Source organism: Molossus molossus, unplaced genomic scaffold, assembly GCF_014108415.1.
Source record: "Molossus molossus isolate mMolMol1 unplaced genomic scaffold, mMolMol1.p scaffold_m16_p_9, whole genome shotgun sequence".
NCBI lineage: Eukaryota > Metazoa > Chordata > Mammalia > Chiroptera > Molossidae > Molossus > Molossus molossus.
Genome location: NW_023425403.1, coordinates 72775921 through 72803828, shown reverse-complemented (window position 1 = coordinate 72803828; position 27908 = coordinate 72775921). Strand labels below are relative to the sequence as shown.

General features: G+C 36.5%; 1 protein-coding gene across 1 annotated transcript in view; it reads right to left on the bottom strand.

The window, feature by feature from the left end:
* PCDH9 (protocadherin 9) overlaps positions 1 to 27908 on the bottom strand; it is an 894020-nt gene that overhangs the window by 292785 nt on the left and 573327 nt on the right. Inside the window, exon 4 of the mRNA XM_036250264.1 lies at positions 16674 to 16875. Within this exon, the coding sequence (XP_036106157.1) occupies positions 16674 to 16875 (202 nt within the window). The remainder of the gene's footprint in view (positions 1 to 16673; positions 16876 to 27908) is intronic.

The following is a 27908-nucleotide window of genomic DNA, read 5'->3' as shown; positions in this document are numbered from 1 at the left end:
CTGGCCCAGAGAAATGCTGCAACATTTTTTTGTGTTTCTATTAGTAGGAAAAATGTACGTATTTTCCTCCTTAATATATGTCAATTCCTAATGGGAGGGTAACTGCAGTGAGTGATTTTTTTTATGTATTCATTTAATTTTTCAAGACACATTTATTGATTGCCTCCCGGGTGGTGGGCATTGCTCTAGGGACTGGAGATACAGCATGAACTAAACTACTTATGGAGCTGCTGTTCTAGTAGGAGATGCTCATAAACATGTTAGATGGCAACAAGTGCTTGGCAAAATGTTTTCAAGGGAATAGCACTGGAATTCTGGGGGAAAATCTGCTTGCTTATGTAGGAAGGTAGGATGAATTAGTAGGTCATTTCTGCTCTAATTGGAGTGGTAGTCCAGATCTGTGTGCAACGATTGTGAATACAATTAACAGCAAAACATAATCAACAATTTCTACTTTGTATTAGGTATCCAGATAAATTGAAGATACCCAGTCAAATGTGAATATCAGATAATTATAAGTATTGCTTTAGTGTAAGTATGCTAGATCATTCATGGTATATAAAAATGTATTTATTAATTATCTGGAATTTAATTTAAATGGGCGTCCTATATTTCTACTTGCTAAATAAACCTGGCAACCTCATCTAGGTGATTTTTTTCCCTTAGGTATGCCATTCTAACCTAAGTATCAGCCTTTCTGTTTTATCTGAAGCTTAAAAATTAATAATAAATCATCTAAACATTGCTTAAACAAAATTAAAAAGAAAATCAGAGCCATTGTTGGGGGAGGAGGGAACTGGACAAAAGAAGGTGAAGGGATTAGCCAAAGAACATACTATATGCATAATCTGTGGACACAGACAACAGTGTGGTGATGGCCAGAGAAGCAGGGGATGGTGGGGGTCTGGGTAGAGGTGGGCAAAGGGGAAAAAGGGGGGGGATCTGTAATAGTGTCAACAATAACAACAAAATCAGAGTCACTGTGTTAATGTTTCTTACAACCTACACATTTATGTTAAAGTCAATGTTACGCTAAAACTGTTGTGGCTCATCAGTGCTATGTGATATAAGGACAAAATCCTTTACTTGATTAATCTGAGATTGCAGAGTCTACTCATATTCAAGAGTCAAAAATTACTTCTCAGTGGTTCAGTAAAAACACTAAATATCCCTACTAAAACAAAACTATTTGCTAAATATAAAAATATTAAGATTTCAAACAAAACTCTGTTTGGGGAGTGTCTTAAGGAAGCAGTTAATTTAGTAGTTAAAAACGAAATTTAAGATCCTACCCTCCACTCGTTAGCATTGTGACCTTGAGGCAATTATTAGTGCATTTAAGCATCAGGGTTTTTTTTACTTTATGGGAAAATGGTACTTAATTCATAAGGTTGTAATGACTAGAGAATGATTTCAGCCGGGGAAGAATTTATCACAGTGCTTAGCACATTGTAAATACTCAATAAATAATAAATATGATTAGAGTCCAAATTGTTACAATTATGTAGTGTTTTGTACATTTACTTCATTAAACATGAGGTGGTAAATCATGGTTCTTGGAGAGAAAAAAATTATAAGGTCTCTCCAGATTGAACTAACTCATAGTAAAGGCAAAATAAAGTCTACTCAGGCATAGCCCTGGTAGGTTTGGCTCAGCAGTTAGAGTGTCAGCCTTTGGACTGAAGGGTCATGGGTTTGATTTCCAGCCAAGGGCACATAGTTGGGTTGCAGGTTCGATCCCCGGCCCTGGTCAGAGTTGTGCAAGAGGCAACCAACCAATGTGTCCCTCTCACATCAATGTTTCTCTCTCTCTCTCCCTCCCTCCCTCCCTTCCATTCTCACTAAAAGTCAATTGAGAAAATATCCTCAGGTGATAACAACAACGATGAAGTCTACTCAGACATAAAATACAGCAGTCCCCAATTATCTGTGGTTTTGCTTTCCTCCATTTCAGTTACTCACAATCAACTGTGGTCTGAAATAATTAAATTGAAAATTCCAGAAATAAACAATTCATAAGTTTTAAATTGTGCACTGTTCTAAGGAGCATGATGAAACATCTTGTCATTCCACTCTGTCCCTCCTGGAACGTAAATCATGCGTTTGTCCAGTATACACACATGGTATACACTCCAGGCTGAAGAGTACCAATGCTGGCAATTTAAATATGCCAAAGAGAAGCCATAAAGCGTATACATATACAGTAGTGTCCCCTCATCTACAAGGAAGAGTTTTCAAGACCCCCAGTGTATGCCAGAAACCAAGGAGAGTACTAAACCTTATATAGACTATGCTTTTTCCCAATAGATACATATCTATAATAAGGTGCAACTTATAAATTAGGTTCAATAAGAGGTTAACAATAATAACTAACGATAAAATACAATAATTATAATAATGCAATGCAATGAAAGTTATGTGAATAGCTTTCAGCCCATTTTTAAGGTAACTAAGGGTGACTTGCACACCAGCGCTGCAGTACTGTGACCGCCACTCTGGTGATGAGACGGCTGCTGAGTGGCTGACAGGTGTATGCAGCCGGACATGCTGGACAGCGCGATTCGTCCCATCCTGGTGGGAAGGAGTAAGGGGACAAGAGATTTCATCCCACTACTCAGAACGGCAAGGAACTTAAAGTTTATGAATTGTTCGTTTCTGGAATTTTCCATTTAATATATTTGGACTGCAATTGACCATGGGTCAGTAAAACTGAGAAAAGTGAAACCATAAATAAAAGAACTACGGTACAGGGATGAAAATATAGTATATATGTATGTGGTCCGGTACTATCCGTGGTTACAGGCATTCACTGGGCGTCAGAATGTATCCCCGAGGATAATGGTGTGCTACTACACAGCATCTACCAAAGTTATTTCGAAACGTCTGCGCTGTTCTAATTAATCATGTCACATAAAGTTATCTTCCATACCTATATATTTGTGTTCTCATAGTACAAATGAATCAGCCTCAAGATTTACTTGATTAGACTATTAGCAAATAATTCCAAAAGCTAAACATCTGCTCAAAGAAATAATAAGCAGATTGTTTGCTACTGTCAAGTAGTAAAATTTTCAAACTAGTATATGCGGAAGTCAGAATCAAAATCACTGAGGAAGTTTTCCAGGCAAGGAACTGACAATTTGTGTGACTCTTTAATATTTTACTTATTATATTATTGCCTATTTCATGTCATCATCCTTTTCCACAGAAAGCATGAATAAAATGAATACTATCTAAGTAGACAAAGCAAATGAGATATAGCACGTTTAAAATGCTTCTTTAAACACCCTGCAATGCAGTAAACATTCAGTAAATATTTTCCAAATATATGAATAAATGAAAAATAACATTTTTATAGTAAATAAAATAATTTTTGAAATAAATGAAACTATTAGACTGAAAGAATAAATCAATGAATAGATTGTTCAAAAAAAACCTTGCTTCTTTGGGAACAGTCTCAGTCAGAGGGTCTTTCACAACTGTGTATTTTTTGACACATTTGTTCTTTAAAACACAGGATAGATATAGGGGTAGGAATATATATATATATATATGCTGATTACAGTATTTCACTAAAATGATAAGTTAGATGTCTATTATAGCTGATCATAAAGAGTTTGCATAGTATCATTAGGTTTAAGGCTAAACTTTCTATTTATTGTGCTATTTATATAAGCTGTTCTTATTGCCTCAGAAAAACATTCTAAAGTCTGAAACTCCAAGGAAACCATACTGATTTGCTGTTGTTCTTAATCCTCACCTAGGGATATTTTTTACATTGCTTTTCAGAAAGAGGGGAAGGGACGGGTGGGCGAGAGAGACACCCATGTGAAAGAGACACATCACCTGGTTGCCTCCCACCCGTGCCCCAGCCAGGGCCAGGAATCGAACCTGCAACCCAGGAACATGTCCTTGACTGGGAATGGAACCTGGGACCCTTTGATGTGCGGGATGAGGCTCTAACCACTCTACCACAGGGACGAGGACCTGATTTTTTAATACTGAAATAATATTTACAATCTAAAACATTTCTTCTGCATAAACATTGCAGGAAACAAAAGAAAATCAACCCAAACTTAGTATTAAAAACACTCCTTCCTTTTGCTCTGCTGGTAGAGAGAGGCAGCACTATAGTTAACGTTTTGTTCCAGCTGCTTGGAATAGGATGAGTCACATCGTTCACGAAAACCTCCAATTCCCCAAACTAATAGTGCTAGGAAATAAGCAGAGGGAATCGTTCGAGTCTGAACCTCACCCTAAAGGCTAATGGAAGATGCTTCTGTCAAATGCCTCCGAGCAAGAGGTACCCTGAGCGGCACTGAGGCCAGATTCAAACCGGGGACTCTTCAGGCAGCGGCTCTATTTAACCTCCCCATCGCCACAGGACAGAGACGGAAGTAACAGTTCCTAGAATATTTGGGAAATAGATGAAAAATATTTGGATTGAAATCAGCATCTTGAATTGTAAGAGGAGGAAGAATTTACCGGTCAGTGAGAAAGGCTGGAAGAGGATGATCACTATAGAATGTAACGACTTGGAGAAAGGACATTAGCGGACAGACCCCCACCCCCCCCAGGTCTCCTTTACTTATCTGCCTTTCTATCCCTTGGAGAACCCAACTTGGTGTGTGTGCTAAGTGAACTGTTCAAATGTGTATCAGTAGTGCCACAAGTGGGTGATGGACCGTTGAGGGTGAGTGAGCACACTGTCGCTAAGGTCAGAATGGAAGGGAATGCTTAGCCATGGAGAAAAGCAACACTCTATTCCAGGTGCTCATGAAATTCCGTGAAAATGGGAAAGTTAATGCCACATATTAGGCTTTCTAACGAGGAATCTGAATGTCTGCCTGCAGTTCATTTTGGGGCCAAATAAATAAGCAAAGCTATAAGAAAAATAAAAACTCATATTCAAAATGAAATAGAAAAGTTGATTTCTGCTATCAATAGTATTTTTTAAAATATGTTTTTATAGATTTCAGAGAGAGTAAGGGAGAGTCAAGCCACAATCATTTGCCTTGACTGAGAATCAAACTGGTGACCTGGTGCATGGTTGACTCTTAGCCAACTGGGTCACACTGGCCAGCATATCAACAGTATTTTTTTTTTATCCTCACCCGAGGAAATTTTTCCATTTTTTTGTTCAGATAGAGTGGGAGGGAGAGAGAGGAAGAGAGAAAGAGAGAGGAACATTGACGTGAAAGGGACACATCGAGTGGCTGCCACCCGCACGACCAACCAGGGCCGGGGACAAACTGCAACCAAGCTACGTGCCCTTAGCGCAAACCAAACCCAGGTCTATCTGGACCACAGGCCGACGCTCTAACCACTGAGCAAAACCGGCCAGAGCAGTATTTTAAGTGCAACACATAAATTGTTACAAATATAATATATCTCTTTTGTTAATTTAAAATATTATATAAGTTTATGTTTTATTGTGTCATTATCTCTTCATAGAAATTTTATTTCATACAGGTTACTATTACTATAACTCAAATGTCTACTAGTGTAACATATATCAGTAATTTATGAATTTTTATCATGTTAAGATAAACATAACAGAAGATAGCATGGGTTTTTAGTTTTAAAAACTCCATGAAAATTTGTACTTTCTATATACAGTTGGCAGATTATCTTTAATAGCTGACCACTTGAGAATTTTAAAGCTGTTTATTCAATACCATCTAAACTATCATAATCATGCATATTGCCTTTTCTCCGATTTTATATTTTAAAAAAATAACTAAAAATATTTTTTCTGAGAACAAGAAACCAAATAAAAATGTTGTCTCAACATTTAAAATACATTTTCTCTATATTCATAAAAAATACACTGGTGTGTTATTTATGGAAATGTCCCACAGGTTTTTTTTTTCATTACTTTTCAATTTATCTCTTCAGTTTTTCAACTTAAATTAGATTAGAAGCATTACATTTGGAAGGACTAGGTGTGAAGACACAGATACAAGGATATTTTTTCATTTATCTTCAGATAGAGTGGGAGGAAGGGAGGGAGGGAGGGAGAGAGAAACATTGAAGTGAGAGAGGCACATCAAATGGTTGCCTCCTGCACAGGTAAGGGACCAAACTGCAACCAAACCTTGACCCAAATCGAACCCACGACCCTTTGGTTTATGGGCTGATGCTCTAACTACTGAGCAAACTGGCCATAGCAGGAATGCTGACATTTTTGAGCTCCTGTTATATGCTAGACCTTACTCGTGATACTTTGCTTACACAATTTCTAATACTTCCTTTCTTTTAGACATTTATATTAATATCTTAGAGAGACAGAGATGATAGAGCAAGAGAGAGAATGAGAGACAGAAAGAGAAGGACAGAGAGAAAGGGAGAGAATACCGAGAAAGAGACAGGATTAAGACAAAGAGGACAAGACCAGTCTCAACCTCAGTTTTCTTTTTTTGAAGTACATGTTTCTAGGGACCTGCAGATAACAAAACACAATAAAATACCTTCATATTCCATACTTTTCTTGCTAATCCTCACCTGACGATATTTTTCCATTGATTTTTAGATAGAGTGGGAGGGAGGGAGAGAGGGAGGCAGAGAGCAAGAGAGAAACATCGATTGGTTTCCCCCCCGCACAGCCCCGACCTGGGCCGGGGATCGAACCTGCAACCCTTCCGTCTGAGAGCCTGGGCTCGAACTGCTAAGCCAAACTAGCCAAGGAATATTCCATACTTTTTGAACACCGAATGAACTAAAACGCCAAAAAAGCATCCGATTGTGCTAACATCATGTAAAACTGCTGGACTATAAACCAATTTCCTTTCCCTCTTTCTTAAGCTACTTGTCACTCTTGTCAAGATTTTACGGCATATGGATTGGTGTTTCTACGTCAAAGCACCTGAACTTCTTATTTTAAATCATAATCTGCTCCTGCACAATCGTTTTGATTTAGGAGAGATTACTGATGTGTTACTGTTAGATATTCTGTAGCTGATTATTAAGGAGTTTAAAGCAGAACTCAACATCCTCTTCTGAAGTAGGAATCCTCTTTGACTTCATTTAAAAATGTGTTTCTCTGATAAAAAAAATAAAGAAAGAACCTTAAAAAATATCCCAATGAGGCACCTATGACAGGATGGCACCTTTCCTAAGCCTTGTTGTTCTGTGAGGCCCCTAAATCTAGTTTTCGTCCCCAGATATAGTTCCAAAATTGTCGTACTGTGTTTAGTATGAACGCTTCTTAAAAACACATAAAATACAGTGTACTCCCTCCCCTGACTACAGCAACTTTTTTTTTCATTTATGGAATATTTGAAAAGCTTGTTCCAGTTTTACTTTATTCCATGTGAAAGAGTTTTTCTTTTGAATGTGCAGGAATGATAAAATACCTGTTTATGTCAAAACACAAAAGCATGAAAAAAATCAATACCCAGTGACTGCACCTTAGGAAGTTTATGGTTTAATTCTTTCCTTCCAAGAAGCATTTACATCAAGACTGTTACGTTATTTTTAACTGTGCTGTTGATTTGTGGAGATCAACTCACAAATTTGCCCAAAACATAGTGTTTTGCTACTTGTTTGCAGATTCTGACTGTAAGTTAGGTTATTACTAATTTCAAAGAAATAAAGTGTTTTCTGGCTAATTAGTAGGAATAAATCTGTAAAGGTTCAAAATTCAAGTGAAGATTAAGAGTCTGGAATATTATAAGATTCCTGTTAATATTACTTATATATAAATAAATTCTCACCAGTTAAACCTATGTGTAGATTATTGGACTGAGCCTATGGAAATAACATATTTCTTCTATATTATTATTCAAAAAAATGTTTTAGACTAAATCTATGTAATATGTCAAACAACTAGAGCTAAATCACACAATTTTTAGAAGCAAAGTGAAGTGCAGAGCTAAAATATGATCCTGAAGATTTAAGATCCAGTAAAAAAAGCATCTGACTTTCCTTAACAGCCAGCAAGAAATTGGAATTTAGGGAAAATAGGTTCCATATTCCTAACCTTTACCCTTCTGTATTTGTTATAAGGACAGAATTGGAGCCAAGGAGTTTGCTTAGATAATTGTGTAAATTGACTTAACTCTTGTAATAATATTTCCATAACTGAAGATGTACTATGAACCTAGAACTGTTCTAAGTGACCTGCAGGTGTTAACCTGCAATTTGTGCAGGTCTATGCGGTAAATAGTCTGTCCTATGCTCATCCCCTGTTACAGACGAGCTCACTGGGGCAAAGCAGTCTGGCAGAAGTCAAGCACTGGAAGAGGCATGGTTTGGGCTCAGTCTGTCTGGCTCCACAGCAACTAATCACTACGCACATTTCCTTCCAGCATCTTACGTGAAAGGTCCTAAAGATGTTCTGTGTATTCTAAGTGGACATATTTACTAGGATATGCAACCAAAGCCTTCAAATACAGGAACAAATGTAAACACTTCCTCTCATCTCCCTCTCTCCAGTACCCTCCTCCCATGTTAACTTAAGTAAGTTCCTTTGGAATTTGTTAGAGCCTAAAAATTATGGATTGGATCCTGAAAGCAAAGAAGGTATGTAAAAGTCAATTAATATGTAAAAAATCCTAAAATATGACATATCAAAAGCATCATTAAACCAAAAAATGATGAATAAAAACTTTAACCAGAATGTCTCTCTGCAATAATCAGTAAAAGACCAATATAAAAGTCACCATTCCACAACGGAGCAATGCATTGATCCCGTTGAATATAAGCAGAAATTGAACTTGTAATGTTAAAGTGTGATTGCTCTCTGATATGGAAATAGCTATACTAAAAACTGAAGCCTTTTCAAAGTAAGAAAGTGATGTCTCTACATGAGGCGGTGTCACCACTAACTCTAAGGCAGACTGATCATTGCTCTGAATTTTAATTATAATTAAATGCATGTCATGGGAAGATTTCCTTATAATACTTGAAAATTTTATATGAATTTTAAATTGAATTTTAGTTCAACACATTTTTAGGGTACAGTTGCCAGTTTTAGAATAAAAATTAATACAGGTTGGCTGCTTAAATTTGAATTTCAGACATATAATGAATACTTTTTAGTCTAAGTATGCCCCAAATATTGCAATATTTGGGACACATTTAGACCAAAGAATTCTATTGTTGATGTAAAATTCAAATTTAATTGGCCAGCCTGTAGTTTATCAGGCAACCTTACTTATAGTTATTAAAATTTGGCATCTATGTACATGTTAGTCACACTAATTTGAATAATTTTCAATCATCTGTCAGACATGTGTGTCTATATAGTGTAAGGGTAAATGTAGGACATTTTAGACAAACACCTATGGTTTTTTCCAAATATTTCAAATTGTTTTAAAAATCTAGATAATGTATTTATTTTCATATATTGAGATAAAATAAAATATATTAGTGTGATTTTATGAGTATGTGTCGTGTACAATTTGTAATTTATTTCCATGTTTTCCTTGTGAGGTGGCTTTAAAATAAAGAAATATTTTATTTTATGCTTCTTGGAGCTACAAAAATCAATAGGTTCCTTATTTTTAGATACGGCTACTGATTTGCTTATCTATTTATCTATCACTTTTAATGCTCTCAAATTATTTTTAAGAAAGATATATAAATAATTGTTTTTTCTCCTCTGCAGGAGACCACCCAGTCTAGAGTAAAGTAATGCTATTCTGCTTGATGGATCCTCAGAAAAACAAATCACATGACAACATGCAGCTATGGAAATGCGATTCCATGCAGCACACCAAGGAAAGCTGACATTACCCTGACGTTACACTAGGAGGCGCATCGTTCCTACAGATACTTCTGTAATAGTAAACACTATTCATGACCTCTTAAGTTCAATTGCAAGAGAATATTACTAAACAACTTTAAATATTTATAACAAACGTCTACTCCAAGAGAATTCTTTTGGGGATAAAAGTCATACTTGAAATTTATGATCTCTAAAACTTTCCAGCAGAGAAAGCTTGTGTCCCTGCCTGTTTTACAGCCATTTTTAACTACTTTAAATAATAATATATAAAATCATCTCATTGTAACGCTCTCAAAAATAAAATAACACAACAACATAAAGTGTCATGTTATTAATTAATATAATAAAATATTTTAAAATAATAAAGCAAACAAAGTGTATTTAAAGTAAAACAATAAGGATATGAGAGCATAAAAATATGCTTTATTATCTATTTTTTATTAGTCTTCAGTAAACTGTGACATTTTGAAACCACCCATCAAATATAATAAATATGGTAAAATGGCCACACAAAAAGGAATTTAAAATATAAAGCTTTTGGAATATGAAATTTAGATCTTGTTAGAATTTTCTTTCTTTATATGTACAACAATAATTTTGCATTTCCAACATTCACCATGACAATTTTTAAAACTTGATTGGAAATGTTTCACCAAATGATTAAGATGCATGTTTTGCATTTTCTGCACTTTTTCACTCTCTACTTATAATGGTGGGGAAAGGGGTACATCTGTAATACTCTCAACAATAAAGATTTTAATAATAATAATAACAATAAAGTAATAATACTTTTTTAAATGATATATCTAAACTGAGCCTGCATTACGTGCCACAGCCCTGTGGCCCCAAGGGCAAAGAGTCAGGACACAGGTTATTTTGACTCCACAGTCTGTTCTTAATCACAATTCCACATTGTCTCCACCCTTAAATAGGTACCCAACTTATACCTCCTGGAGCTTTCAAATCTCTTTTCCACTGGACCTTCCTTAAGGGGTCGCTGCTTTCATGCTACTCTGCCCTCACCTTTGTCTGCCCTAAATGTTAAGGTTTGTCATGATTTCTTTCTTGGACCCCTTGTCTCTCTTCACAATTATCACATTTACTCCAAGGATTTCATCATCTTCTATGTTGTCAGTTTCCAGATTCCAGCTCAGAATAAAAATTTTATTTCCCAGATGACCCTGTCAAACTTTACATTTGAAAAGTGGGAATTTCCACCTTTTCTTCTTATATTCTTTAATTTATTTAAATGCGTGCTTTTCCAGTAAGTCTCGCCAACTAAAATCTTGGAAATAACCATCAAGTCTTTATTTTCCCTTTCCTGCTATGTCAGACTTTATCCTGTCCTCCCCAGAATTCAAAATCTGGTTTCAACTCATCTCACAAACCCTTTTCATTTTTGTCACATACTTGAACAGTTTAAAGTCAACAGTTTTTGAGTATCTAGTATGTTTCAGGCACTGTGCTAGATAATTGCTTATATCAAATAACTGTAGTTGTTATAACAACCCTCTCATAGATATTAATAGCCCCATTTTGGAGGTTATTAACCTGAGACCAAGTGGTAGAGCTAGGTATACCTCCTGCATGTGCTACAAAGATACTGAACTATTAACTGCTTGCCTGACTGGCTGTGACCTTTTATAGCACCCGGAGGCGCGCGCGCGTGCACACACACACACACACACACACACACACTTTATTTACTTAGACAGTGTCTATCCATGCAATGTAATTTGTTTAGTTTCATTTTATAGACACTTAGTTGACTCCTTATTCAAAACTTACTCTATTCTAACACCCACTTTTTTATACACTTATCATTAGCATTTATTCTAGGTTATTCATATAATAGGGATTTGGTATGTTTTCTCTTACAAAACTCAAGACTTTTTTTGTTTTTTGTTTTTTCTGTATATGGTCTATAAAATGCTCATAGAATGGCCCACAGAGAAAAAAAAATGCAAAACAATTTCAGGAACTTCCCAGATTCCTAAACTTCCTAAAAACTTACTCATGGATCTCTCCAACCAAAGAACAAATCCAAGACCCTAGCTCTAACAGTTTAGTAACTGTGCATTTGTTTTAAGTTTGGGGAGTCTTGGATTAAAGGAACCTAGCACAGTACTTGGTAAATAGTAGCTTTCACATGAGTGTACAGAATGAATGTCTTCATTAATAAATAGATGAGTGAATTATGGGAAGTGGAGTGAACTGAGGACCTTAAACAGAAGTTCTTGAATACTAAGACGTATCAGAATGACTCAAATCGTGGTCCTCATGATCTCCACTTCCTGGTGCTCAGCACTATATGTGGGTGGCCTCTAGCTGCTAAGAGCAGTTTCCAGCTGATACCCAGGAAGATGTCCAGGTTCTCAGTCCTATGACTGCAAGAGAATAAATTCTAACAATCTAGAAAATCATGGAAGTAAATTGTTTCAGAAGCTAACCTGTGGATGAGACTGCAACCTGGCCGACACCTCTTGGTGCATAGGTCGATGCTCAACCACTGAGCCACATCAGCCATGCAGATGACTTTATTCTTGACTCATAAATGATGTAACTATATGCAAAGCACTTCGTTTTCTCTGCCTGTGTGCAAAATAATTCTACTACAGTCTAAATTTTCATTAACCCAATGCCAGGAACTCCTGAAGAACTAGCTTTCTAACAAGTTCATAGTACTACCATATGCTCAACCAACTCATCTTTTTAATATTCAGTTGCTCAAATTTTCTCTTAAAAAATAAGATTAGTGCCACAGAATTAAAAAGTCAATGACAGTGATGACTGCACTGAGTTATAAAGTGTACACTGAATGTAGTTTCTCTGAACAGCAAAAGCAAAAACTATAGAGTCAGGCACTCCTGTGTTCATATTCTGCCTTAGATACTCGTTTAGTCATTTGAGATAAATACATTTGATAAAATTCAGTTTACTTGTAATACCAACTTACAATATTGGTGTGGGATAACAAACGCTGTATTTAAACATTTACTAGACTCCTTAATCCATAAATAGAACTCAAATAGTATTCATAAATATCATCAGGTTTCAAAACTATTCTTCATGAGAACTTTACCAACTGATTCATACACAGTCCAGGTAGAGTCAGAAGCACAGGGCAGACAGGGCTTTACAACAGTAAATACAATCTGTAATTTTGCACATGATTAAACAGCAGAAAATACTTTAAAATAAGCTTTCAAAAGAAATACCAGATATAAAAATGACCCTAATCATGATTCTCAATGGGACAAGATTAAGATTTAATTCTGAATTAGTGATAATAAGTTATTTCTGATCCGATCATATAATTTTTATTTGTTTTTAGCTTAGCAGAATTCTTTCATCAATCTAGTTCTATTTGTTAAAAAATAACAATCATCAACTGGAAAATCCCTTACTATTTTCTCAAAATTAATGGTTTTATTGAATTTTACATGGAGTGCATGATCATGTTAATAAGTTCACCTCTTAAGAAAATATGATTTACTTCGATAATTACGTTCGAGAATCATTATATTTTAAAAATAGGAACCATGCAGGTGTAATACCTAATAACCCTACAGATGATACAGATTTGTAATGTATATGTAGATAGCATGATTGCTATAAAATCCTGGCTCTTATCAGGATTATCAGACCCCAGGCAGAAAACTCTACTGAAGACAAAAGAAACGGTTTAAATCTAAATAGCAAGACGATTACTATTGAAGATTATTGCTTCAATTATACTGTACCTCACTTCACACATTTCTCAGAGTTAATTACAAAATGTGAATGAAGAAGTTTAAGGTAATATATCATAATAATATCCTAATATCAATTACCATTTAGTTGTGAATCTCTTAATATTTCTAGGCTATTCCAATTAAATCTGTTCTAGAGATTTACAAAGGAGGTTAAATTTTTAAGTCCCATTAAATGTCAAAAATCTGTTTCTCTCCAGGGGCCCTTAGGGCTCCTCCTTTCTCTTCCTCCACCAAGGAGTACTGTTCTGGTTTAACACATTTTATTGACCTTGATTCTCCTGGGTGAAGTCACTGTGTTGAGATGAATGTTGGTCTGTGCAAGGGTGTTTCATCCCTGGGGTATCTTTTTCCATGTGACTAGATTGGTAAAAACTCTGGGGACGTCCTGAAGCTGGCTTTAGTGTTGTTTTCTTTTTTTTCAGCTTTAGAATAGCTTCTATCTTCTCCCATTTGGAAGTTCGCCCAGTGCTATGCTATTGCCGAGGTGTAAGTCATTGGGTGAGGAGCTATACAGACTGGATAAAGTTGTGGCTTAGGGCAGCTTAGGTTAATCAGACTTATGTTTAAAATGGTATATTCCTATCTTTGTTTTGGCTGAGGCCCAAAGACAAGAGGAGCCAACTGGTTACTCCCCACTGAGAAGAGGTAGTCAAAAACCAGTTTTGAGACCCTCAGCTTAATGCCAACAAGAGATGTTTTAAAACGGAATCAGGAAGCTGGAGACCAGAAATCAGTTTAGAGGGAGCTGTCCTCTCGATCTGACCTCTTCACACAAGCCCAGAAAAAGCTGATTCAATGAACCAGTTAGAGTTAATGGTGCTTAGACTAATTAAAATCAAGAACTCTAAGGGGAATGGTTGGCCAGCTTTCTCAAATGCCATGTGATATAAAGTTGCCTCTTTGACTATGGTCTGTTTTTCTGGACATGTGAAGTGAAAAGATGCATTTTTTTATTTTCCTTATGAGACCAAGATAAAAGATGTAACAGATTGAGAACCAGAGCTTCCTTAGATCTTCCTAAAAAACTGGCTAGAGTAGACTCAGCAAAAGAAGAAGCAAATGTAACCCCACACGCCCATGAGGGGAGAATCACATATCAGAGAAAGCTGCAGAGATGGGGGAACAGCTTGGGGAGGGATGGATGTACTAAGACTTCCCACCACCATCCTGGAAACAGTCAGTTTAAAAATCCTAGAAGTCTGAGAACACTATTGCTGGATTTCCATGACTGGACTAGTTAAGAAAGTGCCTTTGTGGTTTTTACCTCCCCTTAATATTTCTACTGCAATCCCAGAATTGCCATAATAATGATTAGATTGTACTTTAAAACTTTTTTAAATTCTCATCTGAGCTTTTTCCATTTATTTTCAGATAGAATGGGAGAAAGGGAGATAGAGAGAGAGAGATAAACACTGATGTGAGAGAGATATATTGATTCGTTTCCTCCTACATGACGCTGACCAGGGATAGGGACTGAACAGCAACCGAGGTACACAACCTTGACCAGAATCAAACCCACGTCTTTTTGGTTTTGGGGCAGACACTTTATTCTCTGAGCCAAAACGGCACGGGCAATACTTTTTTTTATTTTTTTCTTTGTTGATTTTATAGAGAGAGAAAGGGAGAGGGAGGGAGAGATAGAGATATCGATGAGAGAGAACGACTGGCTTCCTCCTGCATGTCCCAAACTGGGGATTGGGCCCATAACCTAGGCATGTGCCTTGACTTGGAATCGAACTGGCAACCTTTTGGTGCGTGGGTCGACGCTCCACCCCCGAGCCACACCAGCTGGGCTGTACTTTTAATTTTTAAATAAAAGTAAACTAGTTAGTGATATTTATTTTTATAATAACATAATGTAAAATTGTATAACACTTGTCCAAAATTTCCTCCAAAGGCCAAGGAAGAGCCTTCGCAGGGCTTACGTTGAATGGGCAATGGTTTTTGCCATAGGGTGTGGGTCTATGGAGAATAAGGTTCTGCCAAGTGCATTCTCCTCCTTCCCCTTGTTCAATGTACTGATTAAAAACCAAATAGAAATAGAAATAAATAAATAAACACCAAAACTCATTATCACTACTTCATTATCACACTTGTTTTAAATTACTATTGTATCATTTTCTTCAAAGTTTTCATTGAAAAACAACATTCCACAGGGCGATTTTTTTTTCGTATTTTTCATTGACTATGTTCTACTTAACTGTATTTTGTCAATAAAATGTTACACAATGCATTTAACATCTTTGACATCAGATATTTGTTAACAAATGACATTTTGAAATTATACTTATAGCATTTTTTTAATGGTTTATAAAATAAAGGTACAACACACAGTTTAACAGCCACTTGTCCTGGGAACCCTGCCATTGTCTTTTTTCTGTAACAGGAGTGCCCGACTTAAGCTTTGACTGCTGAGGGATCCCCTTCAAAGTCTGTCTCCAATAAACACATTGCCAGCCACACCAGACTCCTTTGTTTTCAAGATCTTGGTTAATTTCAGTAACTGACCATTTAGGCTACTTGCTTGTTTACCCTTCCCATAGGGCCCTACCATTCTTCCTAATGAAAACACAACCTCAGGCCCGGCTGGTATGGCTCAGTGGTTGAGCTGGACCATGCACCAGGAGGTCACCAGTTCCATTCCTGGGCATAAAATATACATGCCCAAGTTGTGGGCCCGATCCCCAGTGGGGGGCACGCAGGAGGCGGTCCATCCATGTTCTCTCTCATTGATGTTTCCATTTCTCCCTCTCTCTTCCTTCCTCTCTCTCTAAAAATCAATAAAGAAAAAAAAGTTTTTAAAAAACACACAACTGCTGGAGGGTGTGCTCACTCTCTCTCCCTCTACAACCACACCTTGTACTCTGTGCTTTCCAGGTCTCTTGAGTAATAAACTTGTATTTTTTCAAAGCTTCCTGAGGGTTGTTGTTGAAGGGCTTCCCGCGATCATAGAACCACAGTGCTGCCCCAGCCACAACATTGGTTATTGATCGGCTAAGACTAATACAAAATACAGTATTTCTCAAGCACATCAGACTTCATATATTTCAAAACATACGACGACGACAAAACCATAAAAACAAACAACCAAGTGTGCATTCCCTTGCCTCCCAGAACGACTGTTTCAAACTCAAGCGCACAACCGCCAACCAGAGGACTCGAGCAGGGAAGTTTTCAAGGACACTCACCCGAGTTGGGGTCAGAGTTGCCATCTGCTTCGGTCCTCTTGTCCGGAGAGGCCTGGTCGTAGAATTCGTCCTGTGGCTGAACCAGAGGAAGAGGGTGTGAGATCAGGGTTCCACTACCCACCGGCTCGTGGTCCCCCAGACCACTGTCACTGCAGCTTTCCTGGGAGCCGTCAGGGAGGTGAAACGTAACGCGGCGCTGCGACTACAAAGAAGACCACAGGACACGCGATTAACATCCTCCCGAACAACACGGGCGCAACGGACACAAATCAAAACAGCTTTCGTCTAACGATATCATAAAAGCAAACTAAATAACTAAATAACAACTTAGGACACATCTAGGCACTGACGTTGATTATTTGCCATCGACTATGTAATGGCCAACTTACAAAATACAAGGAAAAATTTCAGTCTTCATTTAAGAGCAGAAACGAATGGTAAACTGTTGAAAATTGTTGCAAGAGTGGCAAAAAAAAGAATATCTATCCTAGTTGTCAAAGTTACAGAAACATTTTAAATAAGCAGAAATGTGCCATCATATAACGTGACATTCTATTTTTTTTTAATGAACCCACATTTTGTTTACTTAACGATCTTTTAGGTGGTTTTCGGATTGACATTGCTTTTGCCCACTGGCCCAGCTATTACTACCAGTCGTTTATTATAGAATATCTCAGTAGAAAGAGGTGTGAAATATTATTTTGGCATCTATTTGCACAGTGGCTCTATCAGAAGTGACCTAAAATATATATGTGGGTACATCAATAAATTTTGAGCATTTTCATGAAATAAAATTGTGCATTTCGGCACATATCACTGCTTTTTCTCTTGGTAAATATTCCTTTAGCTGATATAAGCCATGCAATATGAAAGTGGAATACAGCTTCATGATCTATAGAATTACATGGTGATAGCAAATTTGTGCTCCCTGTCTGATTGCACCTAATTTTCATTCAGCTTTAACAGCCAAAAGACTTTTCAATATCATGTCACATGTGACCACTTTTACTCAGATTTAATAAAATTGTGAACATATAACTAAAATATATCACATAAATATATAATGTATAATAAAATCATTTCATAACACCTAAGATTTGTGTTTTTCAATAGATAATTTACAGGTTGAATCCATTTTAAAAAACTTTCTGTAATTAGGGACAAAATGCTATAAATAAATATATGCTTCTACTCTATAAATGCATTTTTAAAGACCGACAATCAAACATAGCCTTTTTCCTGAGAGTCATTGGTTCAAATCCAGCTCAGTCATAATGGAGCAGAGCTGATACCACATTACTTGTGTTCAATGACCTGTGTAGAATGATTTGATAGTTCATTGCATTTTTAATAAACTGATGCCAATATCACATAAACTATAATCATAAATGGTACTAATTGAGTCTATGGTAGCACATTTCACCTTCATGCACAACTCTCTCCAGCCATCATCCCTTTCCATCGGTTCTGAAATGTGCCTAGGTTAAGAGTTACACAGTAAGTCAAACTTGAATATTAATATCTGAAATGTACTTCTCTTTTTATAAGAAAGGTCATGCTACCATTTGTTTATTATAGTGTTTTATCTCTCATGTGAATTTAGTCCTTCAGGGAAAATCAATAACACAAGTATTTGTTGTCTCTGTTTCAATATGCCCTTATTCATCAGTATCCCTTTGTGACAAACACGGCGTTGAAGACCGTGACTAGGCTGCTCCTTCTGCATGACTATCAAACGTAACTTTTAAAGTGATTGGCCTACGCCCTGACCACTTTGGCTCAGCAGTTGGAGCATCAGCCCATCGACAGAAGGGTCGTGGGTTCAATTCCTGGTCAAGGGCACATAACTGGGTTGTGTATTCAAACCCAGACCTAGCTGGGGTCATGTAGGAGGCAACCAATCGATGTGAACACATTGATGTTTCTCTCTCTTTCTCTCCCTCCCTCTCTCCCTCCCACTCAATCTAAATACATAAATAATCAGTGGAAAAAATATCCTGGGGTAAGGACTAACAAAAATATAAAAGTAATAATAAAAAAATAAAGTGACTAACTTAACTAAAAAGTCCATCATTTTAGTGATTACAGTATCTTTGGTGTTCCTCTGGAGGAATACCTCTTAGTTATAGATCAGGTGAGTGGAAAAGAAGTCAAACAGAAGAGAGAGACAGTGGAACACATGGTTCTGCCATCCTCTTAAAGCATTTCTGGAAGCCTCACAAGCCATGAAAAAGTATGTTTCATGACAGAAGAAAAAAGGGAAAATTGGTATCTGTGATCTTCTTCTAAATATAAGTAATGTTGCTTTAAAGACAGTATTTTCTTTCCTCCTAAAACAATGCCCACGTCTACACCACCAGTTATGCTGAATCTGGCAGTTCTTACAGATGGTCATTTAAACTCATACTTGTTGAGCATCTATTAAATGCTCGGTGCTGTGATTAAGAATAAAAACTAAAATCTTTTAAACATAACTTTAAAAAATATTAGCAAATTCCATCTCACGTATACTATGCTATTTCTTTACCACTTTAGTAATGAGAATTGATTATAACTCTAGTATAATTTATTTAAATGAGACACTATAAATTAGATGGATAAAATGCTTAAACCACTGTGGCTCATGAAAATACTTCCTAATTAATTTAACTCAACGATGTTTAAGTCTTAATTGGCAAAACTGTGCACAATTTATCAGTCTAATGGGATGTGGGGGTGATGATACATACGGACTAAGAGTTAGAACACACACACAATGGTACTAAGAAAACTCAGCAAGCAAATAGATATCTATATTATCACAATGACTGATGCAAGTAGAAGAATGTCTGAAATATCAAGGTAGATGTAAGGTGATAATTTAAATAAACTGAAATGCAGAAGAATGAGGATCCATGAAGGGTTAAGGAACAGGAGTTGTGGGTGTCACCAAGAACTCGGGGTACTTATTCAAGTTTTGCCAGATTGCACCAGGTGAAGAGCCAGAACCCAACCTCCTGGCTGGGAGCCCTTGCTCTGCAGAGACTGGCCTGGGGCAAGTTACCGCTTTGAATATGTTCCCAGCTTTGTAAAATGGCAAACATCGTGCCTTTGCCAGAGTATTGTACGGCTCAAAATAAGAAGTGTTCCTGGTATATGATCCCTGACATAGTAGATACCCACTAAAAGGTAGCTATCATTCTCGAAATTTATAGCTATATATTATTTTTTAACCTCTCCTTCCATCAATGCTTATGTGGTTTTAAAGATGTGATTTCCTCACCTCAGAAAAGTAAGAGGTTTGTTCTTTCAGAAGTGAAGTGGCTGAGCCCCAGAATCATGGCCTGCCTCACCCTGTGCCCCCAGCTTCTGTCAGCTCAGAGTCCCTCCGGGGCCAGGCTGCTCTGGGTGGGATGGAAGGACAAAGAAGACGCACAGTCTAGAATACATGGTTTTTCCTCCAACAAAGTGATGGTTTCCCCGTTATTCTTTCAAGAAACCTACAATTGTTTGTGTATTGGAAGAGCGAAAGAGGAAAACATTTCTACTCACTACCCCTGGGAATTTCTCTTTTGAGTTATCCCTGTGGAAATAGGCGAAATCTGGGTTATAAATATAGTCCAATTTTGCCTGACTGAATTGGGACAACATATGTTAGGAGACTATTTCAGACTTTCCACTTAGATTTCTGTGTTCCTAAATCTATTTCTTACCCATTTCGTTTTTTCCCATGGGAAACGGTTATTATTATTAATTCATTATTATCTGCTATGCCTGGTTAATGGTTTGAGTGTTACACTGTTCATCTTATTTATCACTGACAAGTTAGCTCCAGGTCCCTCGTTGCCCTAAGAAAGAATAAGATGGGAACAAGTAACTAATAAGGATGTTCCATGTCATGTTCTCTGAGGGCTGCTGATATGCGTTCTGACCAAGCAAACCTCTCATGAGAGACTCTGCACTTTATCCAAGCTCAAGAGACCGAGCATACAAATACAGGTGTGCCCGGGACCCTGCAAGCCAAAAGTGCCACGCCGGTTTGATTAAGAAATCACCAAGGACCTTCACAATCCTTTTTCTTGCAGGTTAGAAGAAAGGCAAGAGAGGGGAAATTGAAGATGCCTCCGGAAGATATATATGTTCCTGCATTGGGTATTGTTCTTCAAGAAAAACTGAGAGGATGAGTCCCCGAAGATACCCCATCATTCTCTGAGTGCTTCTCTTGTGTGTTTTTTACTGCTATAGGGTATTACTCACCAATGACTGACTCACATTCAAGCTCACAATCCCAACCCCATGCATCTAGAGCGATTCTCATGTGCTAAGATTTGGAAGTAAAGTTCATGTTGTATTTAAATAAAATAGCAAAATAAAGGAAAAAGTGAAGTGTTCAATAACCGATGAACTCATAACTTATGTAATATAAAATTGAATAATTTATAATACTTAAAATTATGTTAACTTATATTCAAAGTATTTATAATCTATTGTTAAGTGTAAAAATCATGTCAGTAAAGATTTTGCTTAAATTGCATTGTTCATGTGCTTTTCTATGTGAATATATATCGACTAGATCTGTCTATGCACACACCAAGTGTTTAAAGTGGTATTGTGTAATTAAGAAATTAAGATATTTTATAATCTTATTATTTTGGCTACACTTAAATTTTTATGCCTTGCCTTCGTAATAATAAAACATTCCAATTTTTAAATATTTCTCTTTATCACTAATAATAAATTAGAATTTAGTCCAAGAGAATGGAAAAATCTCATAGACAGAAGGTGAGTTTTCTCTTGAGGTAAAGAATATCAAATAATTTTATCCTTTCTCTGCTATTCTAATTTGTATTCTTTACTTTCTTTATCTGGCTTTTTAATCACCGAAATTAATAATCCTTGCTTTCTCCTCAAATGACATAATAACCACCTGATTCAGACACTAAGCCAATTATTATAAGTGAAATAAACAAATTTACTAGTTAATGACTGACATTTAAAATAATTATTCTCTGGAAAATTATAAATTGATATTATGGAAGGAGAAAAAAGTACTTTAGAACTGTTTAAATGTGGTTATATTTGTAGAGAATTTTAAAATTTTCTTTTAAAGGAAATATTCCTAATTCTGATTTAGTTCCTTTAATCATGTTAAGAAATAATATATCATCTATTTATCTAATCACAAAATAGTACACACACACACACCAGCCATAATTTACTAATGATGAAGTAAAAGACAAAATCATGTTAAAATCCCATGTGTGAACTTGTTTTTGCTTTATCTCTGCATTAAATACAATGAAAATATGCTTTTTTAAAAAAAAATATTTTCTCCTAGCTGGTGTGGCTCAGTGGTTGAGCATTGACCCACACACCGAGAGGTCGCTGATTCAACTCCCAGTCAGGGCACATGCCCAGGCTGTGGGCCAAATCCTTAGTGGGGGGCATGCAGGAGGCAGCCAATCAATGTTCTCTCTCATCGATGTTTCTATCTCTCTCTCCTTCTCCCTTCTTCTCTAAAATCAATTAAAAATGAAAATAGTAATAATATTTTCATATATATCTCTTCTCAAATTAGCAAAGGAAATTATTCCAAAGATGTTTACAAAAATCTAGAGACTGCAAACTGAATTTTAATAAAAATATTTCCTAAAATATTAATAGGAAACATTTCAGTTTTTCTTAAGAAAACACAGTTTAATTACAAGTTTTACAATAACAATTATGAGTATTATCTAGGTTGCAAGCTATGTATGCAGAGAAGAATTGTTGTTGTTGTTGCTGTTAAACCTCACCCAAGGATATTTTTCCATTGATTCTTTTAGATAGAGTGGAAAGGAGGGAGGGAGGAAGAAAGAGAGAGAAACAGTGATGTGAGAGAGACACATCGATTGATTACCTCCCGCACAACCCTGACAGGGGCTCAGGATCAAACCTGCAACCGAGGTAAGTGACCTTGACAGGGAATCGAAACCATGACCCTGCAGTCCATGATCTGATGCTCTAACTACTGAACAAACCGGCCAGGGTGCAAAGAGGAATTTTCAAATGACAACACATTTTTAGCTAAAACCACCAATTCAATTAAATAATAAATTTCTCAATAGCCTTTTGCCATCTAAAATTAATGTACACAACACTTCCTCTTAAAAATGTCAAAACTGAGCAAAACTTCTAGTGGTTTAGAATGTAAGACAACCCAAAAAAGTAATCTATGGTAATAGTTTAATTTGATATTACTTTCAGGCTCAACTGAAGGAAAACTAATATTAATACATACATGTTTTTCTTCATTCATGTTGGGGACATGAATAACAAAGTTGTAAATAAAAAAAATTCTGGATTTATGGTTTAGGAAAAATACTAGTAATTATAAGTAAAAGAGGTTCACTATAAAAAATAAGAAATAGTTTTGAAGGAAGAATTCATAGGGCATGTTTTGAATAGAGATAAATGAAATATTGGGACCACAGAATTATTTCTGAGTCATTTAATTATTTTTAACTGATAAGTTGAGTTATTTTTTTCTTTTTATTTCAAGTGCTTATGTTAAAATGATTCTGCTATTGTAGAATTTATTTTTTAGATGGATATTATTTAGAAATATTCTATTTTACTTTCATCTGTTACATGTTTTCAGATGAAATAAATTGACTTGTCTGTCTCAGTTACAGCGGTAAACAAACCTCACATTTTCTGATTTTCAATGTAAAACACCACCCATTCATTCATCTACTCACTTAATAAATAATTACTAAACACCTACTATATGCTAGACTCCATTCTAGCTGCTAAGAATACCATAGTGAACAAGATCACAACTATCTCTCACGGCTCCTTAAAGAGTAGAAATTTGTTAAACAACTCCATCAATTCCTAGGATGCTTTTGGCCAGCAGCCGCCACCTTTTAATAATGTGATTTCCTTCTAACTGCAAACCATTCAGACGGAGGCAAGATCACTGCATGAATGAGAGACCTCCACTGTATTAATCAACAATAACCTAGGGAGATAAAGGACGAAGGGGAGTGGATTCTAAATTTATGCCAAAACAATACCCGGGTCTGTTGTCATCCTTAGATTGGAATCCATTGCCAATTTATAAAAAGAAGAAGGATAAGGAGGAGGAGGAGGGTGAGGAGAAGGAGAAGGAAAAGGAGAAGGAAGAAAAGATAGAAGAGTAACTGAAACTGTAGAGTAGGCTATTCTTGACTAAAATACAGAATCATCGTTAGCTTTGCATGTCCTTGAGCATTATTTTTTTCTACCTTGGTAGTTAGAGAAATGTTAACCCCTCAGTAAGAATTGATGACATCAAAACCAGCAAGTTTTTCTGAGAACATGCACACTTGGCATATAATGAGCTTATAGTGAGTATTTACCAGATGCAGATAATGTATCCAGAATTGAACTAGAACATCTAAAGGGGATGTAGGAGGAATGAATATCATTACCCATCCTCCAAAGGTGCTTTTCCATGGGAAAAAGTTCTGTCTTCCCAGCAAGGAGTTTGCAGTGAGTGCAGCCCTGGCTTAAACAAGTAGCAAAATGAAACACGAGAACAATCCACTAGCAGTCCTTCTTTCCTTATTTGCTCTTTCCACGTTTACATTTTAGAATGTTTAGAGACAACTGGGAAGTCTCAGTCTGTGTTTAAGAAAGATGTGTACCAACTTCAATGATCATTGGTGATGGATGTAAAGGTGTCAGCAACTTCAAATCACTTTTTTTTATTCCTAGTGTTACCTAGGCTATATAAAAAGGACTCTGGTGAACATGAAAATATAAAGTTGAGTAGCATTTTCAGGGGGTATAGGGAGTGTTCATCTCCAGGATACTGACTGATCTGTTCACCAGTTCCCTACCTACTGCTAAGCAACTACTTCCTTTCAGGACAGAGCTGTCCCTCGTGTTCTAACTTCACTGCTCAGTTGCACGTGTCAGTTAGGGACCTTGCTTCAACGTGTGTGGGAAACTCATGCTAACTTCAACAGCCTGTTTAGTTCATAAACGTCTTATTGTGAAATGACTTCCTCAAAGTGAAGTCCTGTGTTTTTGTACTTTATAAAGTCCGCTGAAGACCTTTTAAGAGTGCCCATGGGTGGAAGACTGATGTTAATTTCGCCTGTGGTGAAATTTTTAATATAATTTTATTTTCATATCCTTTTGATCTCAGTATGATCTGAAAGACAGACAGCATTTCTCTTCATGTGCAAAAACAACTGATAGCTTTAAGAAACTTGAGGGAAAAGTGTATTCTTTGTCCCCTTTTTGGGTGTAGCCTTGATGTGCATGTACACATTGGGAACAGACATAAAAGAGGAATCGCTTCCCCACACTGTTTCCCTCCCAGGGACAGCAGAGGAAGGGAAAAGGCTTTGAATGAACTTCCCTCTTGGTTTAGTGCCATCACCCCACCCTTAGGGTTCCTCTGGGGCCCAAGGCAAGCAGAGAGGATTAAAAATTGTTAGTATTGTTGGCTATTTTACTTCTTATACTCTTACTTAGTGTCTGCTATCAGAAACACCCTCAACTTATTGCTCACAGTTAATGTTGCCCAGTAGGAATGCAGCACTTGATCTGAGCATAGAAAATATAAAATGACTACATTAAACAGGAGCAGCTGCTCCTGAATCTGAAATCAGAATTTTTGCATCTATAAATCACATGTACAGAAATAGGGAAGAAATGACTCAGCAAGAGTCCTTCCCAATTTAGTTTTCTAGAATAAACAAATCCATGGGACAAAGTAGGTTACCCTTATCATATTTATGAAATCAGCATGCATGTGAGTTGTGGCAATTTAATTAGAAATTACACCAACTTATCACTGTTATTAGGCAAATATACAGAATCCATGGGCAGAGCATGTGGTCTTTTACGGAAAGTGAGTCTTTCTTTAGATAATGAAAAATCACTAAAAAAAATGTGTCAGCCCTGGCCGGTTTTCTCAGTGGTTAGAGCATAGGCCTGCGGTTCAGAGAGACCCGGGGTCGGTTCCCGCTAAGGGCACGTACCTCGGTTGCAGTTTGTCCCCAGCCCTGGTGGGGTTATGTGGGTGGCAGCCACTCAATGTGTCCCATTCACGTCTATGTTTCTCTCTCTCTCTCCCTCCCACTCTATCTGAACAAAATATCAAAAAATGTCCTCGGGTGAGGATAAAAAAAAAAAATGTGTCAGATACATCTGATTTAGTGTCTAAGATTCAAGAATTCATCTGAGGTGGTATTAGCAGAATTAACAAAAGATATGATGGACATTTCCCTACCTTTCCCCTCTGTTAATCATTCTCAATACAAAGGAAGATTTGTAAAACCAAAATAGGCCAAATTTTCTTTAAGCACATCGTATCTTTTAGGAGCTAGCCTGATTTTATAGAGTATAAATATTCATACACACATAGACGAAAACACACATACACACTTTAAACTTCCCTTGTGTATTGCTGAATAGGCACAAGATCATAATTACCTAGTAAAGACGAAAACTAGTAATTCAAGGCTTTAGCGGATAGGTTGGGTTATTCCAAGTTAGAGAATGAGACACAAATAGAGCAGTAGAAGTGATCTGTATAATTCCTCCAAGAAACACTCTTACTGTGCAATCAGGTTGTTTAAAAGTCCTCATGAAGAATTGTTAATTTGCACCTAAAATGTAGTATAATCTGTTTCAATTGATCTTGTGTCAACATTGCAGTTTGATTTTATTTATCTAACTTTTATGGCTTTATTTCTATAGTATAAAAAACAAAGTGTGAACTACATTTCAGAAGTAGTGAAGGAGTAAGAATTTCTTTCCACTCGTCCTCGGACGTGTAACTGATGTTTATCCCTGGCAGCCTGTGGATTATAATGAAATCGAAGCCACACGTCTTCAGCAAAAATAAGTAAAATTGCCAATGAGGTTGATACTCCTGAAGGAAGAGCCCCTTACTAGTCTAAAATTCATACGATTTGTAGATGAGACAGTCATCTAACTATTAATTTTAAAAATTACTAAATCACAGGAACCACTACAACATTCAGTCATCTTAGAGAACACATCTTCCTAAGCAGGTTAATGGAGGAAATCGTTTGCACGAAGAAGGTGGATAGTGGAACACAATTTACAAAGCATTAGTAAAAATCCAAATGATGCTTAGAAGATATGGAAATATGTGTACAGGAACAGAACATGACAATGAGACCACTGACCAAGTACCAAATGCTCTCTCCTAGGCTTTCCTGTAAACATGACATTCTGAGAAATGCTTTCCCAGACTGGTGAAGGGTGCAGTGATGGGGGAAGCTAAGGGGCTGCCTTTGTTCTTATAAAAAACATGAAAAAGAAACAGGCGTCCTTGGAATTTTCTCTAAATTCATGAACTCCTTGGGAAAAAATATGACAGGAAATAGATTGATGGATAGATAGATAGATTGATATAGGATAATTATTCTCTATGCATACTTGTATTAATTAAAACTAAAAAACATGATTATTAAGAATTTCTTTCATCCTTTGTAATTATATAGTGAGAAACACTTGTATTGTAAAAGACAAGGGTATTTATTTATTTATTTAATGAACTTTTTATTGAATTTATTGGGGTTACATTGGTTAATAAAATTATACAGACTTAAGGTGTACAATTCTATTACACATTATCTGCATAGAGTATATGTGTGTTCACCACCCCAATCATGTCTCTTTCCATCACCATTTATCTCCCCTTCTCCCCTCCACCCTCTCCTTCCTACCCCACCCCCATTTCCCTTTGATAATTACCCTACTGCTGTCTGTCCAAGTTTTTTGCTTAATCCCTTTGCCCTTTTCACCCAGCCCCCACCCTCCTCCCCTCTGACAACTATGACAGCTATTGTGTTTGTTTATTTTGTTCATTAGATTCCACATATAAGTGAAATCATGGTATTTGTCTTTCTCTGACTAGCTTATTTCACTTAGCATAGTCTCCCCCAGTCTCATCCAAAGGGTAAAATTTTAATCATTTTTACAGCAGAATAGTATTCCATTGTGTAAATGTACCACCGCTTTTTTTTTTTTTTTCCACTCTTCTAACTTTATCTTCTTTTAGTTCTCAAAGGATCTTGATAGAAATATTGTTGGCAGTTGAAAAATTTTGATTAGGAATGTGTAAAATTCAAGTCATATTTCTTTTTTTTTTTTTCAGAGTAAGTTAGGAAGAAAATGAGAATACTTAAAATATATAGATACAACACATACATAAACTTGTGCATATGTGTTTATATGCATCTATGA